At 37.8% G+C, this 11,733-nt stretch overlaps 1 protein-coding gene across 1 annotated transcript in view; it reads right to left on the bottom strand.

Moving 5' to 3' along the window:
• Window positions 1–11,733, bottom strand: part of SLC13A1 (solute carrier family 13 (sodium/sulfate symporter), member 1) — a 105,223-nt gene that overhangs the window by 71,145 nt on the left and 22,345 nt on the right. The window contains exons 2-6 of the mRNA XM_010831741.1: window positions 10,549–10,677; window positions 8,427–8,563; window positions 6,053–6,240; window positions 5,405–5,462; window positions 5,278–5,326 (exon numbers count right to left, since the gene is read on the bottom strand). Of these exons, the coding sequence (XP_010830043.1) occupies window positions 5,278–5,326; window positions 5,405–5,462; window positions 6,053–6,240; window positions 8,427–8,563; window positions 10,549–10,677 (561 nt within the window). The remainder of the gene's footprint in view (window positions 1–5,277; window positions 5,327–5,404; window positions 5,463–6,052; window positions 6,241–8,426; window positions 8,564–10,548; window positions 10,678–11,733) is intronic.

Genomic DNA, 11,733 nt, shown 5'->3' with positions numbered 1-11,733 from the left:
GGCTTCAGAGAAGGCAATGGCACCCCACTCCAGTACTTTTGCCTGGAAAATCCCATGGATGGAGGAGCCTGGAAGGCTGCAGTCCATGGGGTCGCTGAGGGTCGGACACGACTGAGCGACTTCACTTTCACTTTTCACTTTCATGCATTGGAGAAGGAAATGGCAACCCACTCCAGTGTTCTTGCCTGGAGAATCCCAGGGACAAGGGAGCCTGGTGGGCTGCCGTCTATGGGGTCGCACAGAGTCGGACATGACTGAAGTGACTTAGGAGGAGATGCCTGGCTTATTTTACTTAGCATACTGCACTCAAAGTTCATCCATGTAATTTGAATGGCAGAATTGCCTTTTTTTTTTCTCATGGCTTAATCATATACCATGGTATATGCATACCGCATCTTCTTAATCCATTCATTCATTTTTTCCATATTTTGGCTATTGTGAATAATGCTGCAGTGTGAGTGCAGATATCTCTTCAAGATCCTGTTTTCATTTCCTTTGAATATATACCCTATAGTGGGATTGCTAGATCCTGTTTTAGTATTTTGATCCATTGTTTCCTATAGTGGTTGCCCCAGTTAATATTCCCACCAACAATCCGTAGGGGTTCCCTTTTCTTCAACAACCCTTGTTATCTCTTGCCTTTTGGTGATGCTGTGATTCCTAAAGGGTATGTGATAGCCTTTCTCTTTCTCTCTGCTCACATCTTTATAACCTGCAGAATTTGGCTGGATGGGTAGAGGAAACCCATAGTAGGTTGTGTCAAGTGAGGTCTCAGTGGTGCTAAAAACTGGCTCTGCTGGCCAACTAACTTCACCTGGTCTAGGAAAAAGGAAAAGCAATTTAGAACTTTTGTTTGTAGCACCTACCTGACCTAATTTAAAATGCCATTTCCACATTTGATCTAGGGGCCAGATATTCTAGAATTGGTATCTCCCTACTTGGCAGAAATAACACCCCTAGTCCATGATATTATGAACCATGCTTATTACTTTTATAGGGGTCTTAGAATTCTTAGAGAATATTAGAGAGTGCTGTTTTATAGAATTCGATTTTGAATAATAAGGATTTCACCACCAAACTAAACAACATCTAATTAAAAGCAAGATTCAATTTGTTCAAGGAAATTTTCCTTTGAACTTTTCCTTTTGGGAAAACTACAAATTATATAAGATGAATGGAAAACAATTATTTTAGGCCTTTCATTAAAAACATACTGAATTTCCAATTTCTTTCATTCAAAGATGCCTGGAGGTTTAGAAATTGAGCTAGTGTAAAAATCTGAGATATTTCTTTGATTAATACCAGTGCTTGAAAAAAGGAAAAAACATAGCAGCTTGATTCTTCTTTTGGTATGTAAAAATTGATTTCTGGATACCTGAAATTCATTTCTTATGGAATAATATGAGTGATGATTGGTCTTCCAACTGCTCCACTGGAACCTGACAAATTAGTCCCTCATATATGTCAGTGTCTTTTGGGATCTTCCTTTCTTCTTGTTCCTTTTCTTCTCTAAAATATTTCAGCTACTTTTGGAGTAATAAAGAATTTATGGGCTAAATACCTACCTACCATTTTTATTCTGGGCATGAGTAGGGAGCTCTGCTAATGTTTGGGCCATTGCCTATGGTGAAAAGGGAACACTGTGAATCTTTTTCATGTATGCAGCTTAGGAATGAGACTCAGATAGGAGAGCTCCTGAATCATTTCTGGAATCTGAGGAACTGGTGAATATCCATCAGGTTCAAAACTAACATATAATCATCACCATTGGCTGCTGTAGCAGCAGCAATAGGAAAATTACCATCAAATTATCATTATCATCTATACCAATACTTTGCAATTCTAGTAACAAGAATTTTAGGACTGATAACGTTTACAAAGAACTCATACAACTCACTAGCAAAAACAACCAACCAATCGAACAAGCAAACAGAATATCCTCCCAGACAATCCAACTGAAAAACAGGCAGAGGAACTGAAAAGACAGGTTCACAAAGAAGACATCCAAGTGGTCAACAGGTACATGAAAAGGCACTTAACATCACTAATCATCAGAGGAATGCAAATCAAAAGCACAGTGAGTTATCATCTCAAACTGTTGAAATGGCAATCATTATAATAGCCTTATGCTAAGTGAAGTAAGTCGGGCAGGGAAAGACAAATACTGCATGGTAACACTTTTACAGGGGCTTCCCTGGTGGCTCAGTGATAAAGAATCTGCCTGCCAATGCAGGAGATGTGGGTTCGATTGCTGGGTTGGGAAGATCCCCTGGAGAAGGAAATGGCAACCCACTCCAATATTCTTGCCTGGGAAATCCCATGGACAGAGGAGCCTGGTGGGACAAAGTCCATGGTGTAGCAAAAGAGTCAGACAGGACTTAGTGACTAAATAACAACAACGATCATTGATATGGGAAATCCATAAAAGCTAAATGCATAGAATGGAGAGTAGAGTGTTGCTTACCAGGGGTTAGAGGGGAGAGCAGGGGGAATGGGGAGATAAAGTTTAAAGGGTACCTGCTTCCAGTTTTAAGATGAGTAAGTTCCAGGTATCTAATGCAGGATTATTATAATTAATAACATTATATACATTAGTTGAAAGTTGCTAAGAGAGTAAATTTTGAACGTTCACACTGCAATAAATGGTAATTATATAATATGATGGAGGTGTTAAATAAAGCTATGGTGGTGATCACTTTTCAATATGTAGGTGTATCAAATCAACATGTTGGTGATTCAAATGTGTAAAAACATGGCAAAATGGTGTAAATTACCAAAAAACTCTATGCCCTTTTGTTTCTTCTTTTTCTTCTTTGAAATTTATTTTAAACCATCCTCTCTCAAAAAGAGTATTTGGATTTTTTTTGACTTGTAGTTCACATTCAAAGCCAAACCACACAGGATTTAATTTAATTCAATAAAATGTCTTATCTACTTGATGAAAAAAGCAGAAGACTGAAACATTATGAATATAAATATTCCTTCCATTTTATAGCTAGATTAAGTGGATACAAGTAGATACATACATAATCATTAATCTTTAATTATCCAGTTTAAATCAAGAACAGGTGCAGTTTATTATAACAACATGGTATAATAATCTACTATGTTTATATCTGAGATTTGTAATTGTCAAAAATAAAAATCTATCTTAAATGTACAGTATGTGAAAAATACTTTCATGTGACCCCCTATAAATAGCACTTTATTAGAGCAAAAAGTTATCCCTTAATTTTTCTTTTACACCAAGCTAAAATTTTATATATGAAGTTATAGAATGACCATAGAATCATTGTTCAAAGGCCTAGCTCTTCTCTACCAAACTCAGAACTTATTATCTTTACTGCCTAAAATAGACCCCAGTTATCTCACATTTCCCTGTTGAAAACTTATTCCTTCCTCAGTGGCATCACAAACCTCCTTTTATCTATCTTTCTGTAACAGAGGCATCTTCCATGCTTTTATCACTTTCATCCACAGAGTCATACTAATCAGAAAGTCCAGTTAGGCCCATACCCTCTGTCCTTCACTTTGTTACCACAGTAAGCTTCTCAAAGGGCAGAATTTACCATACTGCCTCCTGGCTTCAAAGCTTTCCATTTCCCTTAAGATAAACTAGGATCCTTTGCATGGCACAAACTACTATTTTTCACCTGGCCCAACCTCTCCAAACATTTCACTTTCCACAGCTCATCCCTGGCACCTACACTGGACATGCTTCCTGAAAAATCCCCTCTCTACATTTTGGGGTCTTTGAATTTTATGTATTCTCTGATTACATTACCTCTTCTTTTTTCATTCCTTCATTAATTAGCCAAGATAATTATCTATTGAATACTTACTCTCTGTCAGCAGAGGAATGTGGTAGGGTGTTAAATGGGGAGCAAAGTAGGCCTGGTCCTTGCACACATGGAGGGCGCATATTTCTGACTGTGAGTGCCGTCTTCCCTCCAGACTCAGATTTCTTGACCTCGCATTCCCTCTTGGCAATATTCCCAGACTGAGCTAGTTGTTTCAGCTTCTGGGAGATCTGGTCTCTGTGTATACCCTTGGTGTGGTATTTATGTCACAGTTTGCTGTTTTTAAAGTCCATCTTCCTCATTAGACCCTGAGCTGCTCATGGTAAAGAGGAGGTCTTTTCATCCATAGACTTTTCTACCACGCCTGGGACAGTGCTGGATAACCAAACCATTGGAAGGGTCTTGATCTCAAATTTAAGCATCACACCAGAAAACTGGGTTTCTAAAGATGACCCCAAGAGAGTTACCAAGTGAGTGCAAGTATACCCAACAGTTTTTAAAGCTCATTTCTGATGCATTTTTCTGTAATACACATGGCAGACTGCTGATTTTCTATGTCCTAAAAGAATTATTTCCCTCCCTAAAGATGATAATATTTTCAGAAATATGTATTGAATTCTCATCCTAAAAACCCTTAAGTACACTGTAGCTAGTGGTATAAAACTTATCACTACATTAGTTTTCTCTTTACATAAAAATCACTCTTCCTTAAAGATTTCTGTAAATAACAAGATGGTTTTCTTTTTCCTATTCAGTTGCATGCTAATGCATTATAGCCTGAGGAAGGAACATATGCCCCACTCTCATATTTCTAATGCCATGGTTACTGTAGGACTATTTCTGTGCAGGTTTACTTTTCAGCGGTCTCCAGATATATTTCTCCCAGTAAAACCTAGTATAGTATTTTTATATTGATTTATTCTGGGAAAATGAATTCTACGGGATAGTTTACAAAAGTCTTATTCCTTCCTTTAATAGCCAGAATGGCTACAAACAGTGCCTCCATCTTCATTTGACGGTAGCAGCTTATGAATTCTACTAGAATTTACTAGCAAGAAGGACACTAAAGATAACTGGGTTGTAATTATACGAATAGGAGTTGCTGTAAGTTCATAACCTGGAAGTAATAGAATGTGCTTAATAAAAAGGCAGCAAGATTTTGATAAGAAAATGAAACAATATTCTGAGGCTAGCATTATATTTCTTTAAATTACATATGCAAACTGCCATCACTATGGTATCTGTTAAAAAGCGAAAATGATGCTGATTTCAGAGCCTAAAACTTTTTCTATGAGGATTTTTATTTCAGTCCATCCATGAAGGCTTATCAAACCATCACACCATGCTTTGACGTAGGCAAGTAAAGTAATTCATAGACAAGGAAGCAAGTAACAGATTTTAAAATGCATACATATCTAACTGCAGATCTAATATAATTTCATGTATAATTATTTAGAGAGAATCAAATTTAATGTACCTTTTCCAGCTCCATCTTGGTTGAAATTTTCCCTGCATCATTACTGTATCTGAAAAATAAATTTACCCAGTTTATAATTTCATTAAAATATAATTCTGAAAATCCTAATCAAAATAATATTCTTTACCCTGGAACTGGTTTTGTTTTCTCTTTTCTCTCATTTGCTTCTTGTCCGTTAATACTTTCTGCAAAACATTAAATAGAAAAAAAATTAAAATGAAGGATTATCAGTGTATGTGTGTGTGTGTGAAGGTGGAAGCATTATGAGAGGCTGAAAATAAACCAATTCACTTTGTACTGACATAACCTTCATCATAATAAAGTGTTTTACAAACACCAATATCCTCCCAACATTTTTCTCACTAAATCAAAGCAGTTTATCAGAACCAGAAATAACCAAGGTAGAATGTGATGCTGTCTCCAAATAGAATACAGGAATTAAAGGTTCACAAATTATGCAGGAAAGTCATTTCAGGGTAAAAGAGTAACCTGAGTCTACTGATAAAGACATAAAAGAGAGTTTTATCAGATTGATTGAAGTATAGAAAAGTCATTCTTTTTCTTCCCCTTTTGTCAGAGAATGTAAATTCAGCCATTAATTGAAGGTAAAATATTTGGGTAATATAACTCCCTTGTATAAATACTGGGAAATAGAGGTAGAGTAAGGTTGAATTCATATCATGCCTGTATGGATAATTAATTCAAAACATAATCCTTGAGTTTATCCCATTGCCCAGATAGCTAGATCCCACCGTGGCCAAAGCAAATGTGATACCATCTATTTCCAGTGCCTGGTTGGTAGATCCACTGAAGTAAGTCATCTGAGTAGCCTCCACCTCTGCTTCTGCACTGATGACCTGCTGGGCCACAGCCTCCACGATGGGCATCACCATGGCAGCAGTAGAGGTGTTGCTAAGCCACATCGACAGGAAGGCGGTACTGCTCATGAACCCCAAGGACAGCCTGAAACAAGAGGGCCTTCAGTATGAATTGTGCTCTCTAGCTTCACCAGCTCTGTAGTACTTACCTGTAAAGGATGTTGTTTGTGAGTTGAGAAGTCGTTTTTACAAAACATAAAGACAGTTAAGGTTCCACCCAGGTAAAGAACTCTGAGAACAGGATAGACAGGTAGAAATCCAAATGGCACATGTAAGACAGGACTTATTATGAGGTTTGTCTCCCTGGAAACTGTAAGAGTCTTCTCTCCAAACCAGAAAAAATGATAAAACTTATAATCAAACTGCAAGTTGGTAGATGGTGTAACAGCTTATAATATTATACCAATATTCAAATGCCCTTTAAAGATGGCCCATCTTCAAATACTAGTAAAATAAGGTGAAATTGGCATTCGCATTTAGGATCCCTTATTCTTTCTTTTATATTTGGGTCATATCTCTATTTGTGTATGTGCCAAGGAAGAACAAGGGCAAGGAAGGAGGTTAATATTTATAAATCTGCTTTTTACTTGTTTATTACTCTGGTTCAGTATACGGTGGGTGGAGGAAATGGTTAAAATCACTAGCTAAAATGAGGTTTCAGAATTTTCTGTAGATTCAATTATTCATGCTCTCCTGAATCTGACATTCCTGCCTGTTGTCAAGAGCTGGATGTATTACATTGTCTCCTCATACAAATAGAGTAATCCTTCTCCCTTAAAAAATAATATACCTAAAATTATAAGCTTTTAAACCATGTCTATAAGCTTTCAGAATCACAACTGGGGGAAAAAACACAATCTCTTTTGAGTAGGAGGTCCGAGAATATCATTCAGATGCATGTCTTTCCATATAGAACCATTTATGAAATTCTCTTTCTTTTGAAATAGATCTACAAGAAAAATTTCACATTCTACATTCCAACTACAGATAAGGTGGATATTTTCTATGTGAAAAATGAAACAAAACTTTTAAGAAAACTGCTTAAACAATAAACTATTCTTAATTAAAAAATAGAAACCATTTCAACTTAAGGCATTGGCAAAACAATCTCTCAATACAAATCTCTCAGTACAAATAGATTGGGAACTGGTAAAACTTTTTTGTGATGAAAATACCTTAACTTGAAAAATCACTTAGTGGTGAAATGGACAGGACCCTGACCCACTGTGCAGATTCCACCCCCTGGGGCCAGTGAGCAGATGGCCAAGGAAAAGAGACACATTTCTGTAGCACTTCAAGAGGCATGGAACACCATTTCATTTTAAGAGTGAAACGTCCTTAATACATACATGTTCTAAAATTTTTAAGTTACAGATGTTTGTACAAAATAGGCTTCATCTGATATACTGAATGCTTTTTCTATTTACAAAAGAGTGTGCCCCATAAATGATAAACACAGACATTGTTATACCCTGACATGAATTATGCAGCATAATTCAATAAATTTTCTTATGTTTAAAGAAAGATGAGCTGGGAAGAATCACCTAAGGTTTTAAGGCATAATGCCATTATGTAAATGATTATGACACTGGAGTTTTGTTTTGTTTTGTTTTTAGTTTCCATCTATGTTCTTAACAAGAGCTAGAATTAAAACCAAAATGGCCAACTAATTTAATGGATTTTGATGGGCAAAATTTATTTTAGTGGGCAAAATCAGTCCAATGAGTGATTTCACATTCTATAGATGAAACTTCTTAATTGATTGTTTTACTCTGGAACAATTCATTTAAAAAGAGAAATGTTCACCTCAGAATTTTTCTGCACATATTTGTATTTTGTCAGTAAAAGTCTTTGTCTTTGGTTCTTAACATCCTTCTTGATGATCAAGGATATTCTTGAACAAGTCTTGAATGTGTAATCAGCCCAATAAACAAGATAGTACTGAAAGCTAGTCTGAAGTCTATCAATCTTGTTTATTGAGGTTCAGGCTTCTCTCAGCTTTGACTCTTACAGAGCATAAAAGGTGGAAGAGTTGTGTGCACTTATTCCAATCTCCCTGTAATTAGACTTGCAGTGAAATTAAAGTTTGTTTCACCTCCAATTCAAGTACCCTTTATATCACTTTCATTTTTGCAGAGGGAAAAAAAAAATCATGAAATTACACTGTCATACAAATGATTGCCTGGATGTGCATTACTTATCTGGTTATTTGCTCTGTACAAAAATGGTCCGTATGGAATGTAAACCTGGAGCAGTAAACACAGTACTTACCATGCTGGGTTCACACCCACCATCATCACCATTCTCAGAGCAATCCTTTTGTGCAGATTCCATTTTTCTATGGATGTTGCTAAACAGATGACTCCAATCAGCAGTAGGTGAAAATCTTTGAAATAAGCAGATGCCACCTGAAATTACAATTAAACCCGTGAGTATTTATGCTGATGAGGGAAAAACAACATTGCACCAGAAAGGCATTATTTTGCTGCTCCTAACTCTGACCTTCAACTACATAATCTTTCTATTTTGTTGGAAGGAATGCAGATGTATGTGAATACAAATGTAAATCAGTTCCACATTCTTATCCAGAAAAAGTAGTATTAAGAAAAAATATACATAGAGAGAGGGTACCCATATACTGAGTTTTTACAGACCTGAGTAACCTCAGGCATGTGCCTTCTATTCCTTAGTTTCTCCATCTGTAAACTGGGGCTAATTAGTTTGCAATCCTATAGCAGACTGGCCATGGCTATGATGAGGAAAAGTCTCAGGTCAAGCTCTGGCTCACCAATGTCTTCATTATGCCTAGACTGCAGTCATTCTTCTGTATTTTGAATGGCGATTAGTAGAGCATACAGACACTTGGGCAACCATTTGTAGCAGGATTTACAAAAGAATTCTCTGAGAGGTACATTAATATTTTTCTTTTTCAAAAAAAGTTTCTGTGGTCGAATAAGTTTAGAAAACAGAATTTCTCAAGATTCTACAATTTTATTTCTTGTAGGCCTTCTCCAAATCTTTAAACACCAGTGTAAACTCTCACTCTCAAAGAGGGGGATACCCTATGCTACATAGTTTTCAAACTTATCTAATCATAGAAACCTTATTTTAAAGTACCTCATAGTGATATTCAAGAGTCCTGACTTTACGAAATACTTGGCTTAAATTGAATCACAAGGCTGTGTTGAAATCCTCTCCCACGGGGGGCAGGGGACACAAAAAACTGTATTGTGGGTTATATTTCAACTACGAAAAAAAAAAAAAAGACCTGTGTCATGGGTTAGTTTTTTAAAGAAATCTCCACCCACAATATTGGACAGATGAACTTTATGATAGTGGTGCTGTACCCAAGCAGAAGACAGAAATCCAGGGGATAAATTACATGCCTGGCATTGGAATGTGCCATCTTTCCTGAGAATGTTTCAGCTGAGGTCTAGGCAGTTGTATGCTGAGTGGCAGAGACTTGCATGGAGACAGATATTCTGGCTTCAATGCATTTCATGCTTTTAATGGGAAACTGAATCCATTTTCTTCAGATGGGTACCCTTAGATTGTATAAAGGTAAGAAACACCTCTCAGCATGAATAAACTCCTCTCAGTAAGAACAAAAAGGAAATACACATGAAAGTTAAGTTGGCTTTATCTTCTGAAATGGCAGGTTTCTGGAAAAGCAAACAGGGAAGCTTTTTCTTCATTAAAAAAAAAAATTACTTTTCCAACACTGTATGAGGCCGAATTTTGTTGACTAGAAAAAGCTGATGCAGGATGTGAAAGAACTGGCCCTTTTGCTAGGAGGGAGGCACCGGGCATAGATCACAGCCTGGAAAGATCAGACATGCATTTCTTCTACTGACACTCACAGTTCAAGTAACCACAGCCTGTGTTTTGCTTTTGTCCACCTGAAGGTGGACACATATGCAGAATTCTAGAGGCAAGGCATAGCTGGAAGTCTGGAGGACTTATGTGGAAGCCTTACCAACAGGATGTTTTTGTTGTTCAGTTACTAAGTTGTGTCATTAAGTCGTGCTCAACTCTTTACAACCCCATGGACTGCAGCACGCCAGGCTTCCCTGTCCATCACTATCTCCCTGAGTTTGCTCAAACTCACGTCCATTGAGTTGATGATGTCATCCAACCATCTCATTCTCTGTCGCCCCTTTCTCCTCCTGCCCTCATTCTTTCCCAACATCAAGGTCTTTTCCAATGAGTCAGTTCTTCTCATCATGTGGCCAAAGTATTGGAGCTTCTACTTCAGCTTCAGTCCTTCTAATGAATATTCAGGTTGATTTCCTTTAGGATTGAGTGCTGCTCCTTTTAAATACAACTTTCTCACTGAAAGTATCAGCACAAAATAGGGAATCTAATTAAGTCAAACATTCGCAGGAGAACTTACTTCTTTGGAAGTCATGATCCCAAACATCGGGAACATTAAGCCAGGCAGCAATGCTGTTATGGACAAAGGCAAAGCTTCTGTCAGCCAGAATATGGCGATGACAAAGAGGGTGTAGGCACATTCTGCTTCCTGGACAGAACAAAAGCAAGATGTCAGGTGAAATAACAAGGCTGAGAAATCGTTGTTCAAATCGCAGTCACATTTGCTGAATAGAGAAAGTAAGAAACTCCGCAGGTCTCTGCACCTTAGAATAGGGCAGCAAATGGTTATTTCTGAGGGTCTCTAAGCCTTGGAAGAAAAGTTATGACCAACCCAGATAGCATGTTGAAAAGCAGAAACATTACTTTGCCAACAAAGGTCCGTCTAGTCAAGGCTATGGTTTTTCCAGTGGTCATGTATGGATGTGAGAGTTGGACTGTGAAGAAGGCTGAGGGCCGAAGAATTGATGCTTTTGAACTGTGGTGTTGGAGAAGACTCTTGAGAGTCCCTTGATTCCAAGGAGATCCAACCAGTCCATTCTAAAGGAGATGAGCCCTGGCATTTCTTTAGAAGGAATGATGCTAAAGCTGAAAGTCCAGTACTTTGGCCATCTCATGCAAAGAGTTGTCTCATTGGAAAAGACTCTGATGCTTGGAGGGATTGGTGGCAAGAGGAGAAGGGGACGACAGAGGATGAGATAACTGGATGGCATCACAGACTCAGTGGACGTGAGTCTCAGTGAACTCTGGGAGTTTTTGATGGACAGGGAGGCCTGGCGTGCTGCGCTTTATGGGGTCGCAAAGAGTCGGACACGACTGAGCAACTGATCTGATCTGATCTTGAACCTTCTTTGGCCTTGCCTTTCTTTGGGATTGGAATGAAAACTGACATTTTCCTGTCCTGTGGCCACTGCTGAGTTTTCCAAATTTGCTGGCATATTGAATGCAGCACTTTCACAGCATCATCTTTAAGGATATGAGATAGCTCAGCTGGAATTCCATCACCTCCACTAGCTTTGTTCATGTAATGTTTCCTAAGGCCCACTTGAATTCACATTCCGGGATGTCTGGCTCTAGGTAAGTGGTCACACTATTGTTAAATTCTGGGTTGTTAATATATTTTTTGTACAGTTCTTCTGTGTATTCTTGCCATCTCTTCTTAATATCTTCTGCTTCTGTTAGGTCTATACCATTTCTGTCCTTTATC

This window comes from Bison bison, unplaced genomic scaffold, assembly GCF_000754665.1.
Source record: "Bison bison bison isolate TAMUID 2011002044 unplaced genomic scaffold, Bison_UMD1.0 scf7180017864530, whole genome shotgun sequence".
Lineage (NCBI taxonomy): Eukaryota > Metazoa > Chordata > Mammalia > Artiodactyla > Bovidae > Bison > Bison bison.
This window is presented reverse-complemented; position numbering and strand designations above follow the sequence as displayed.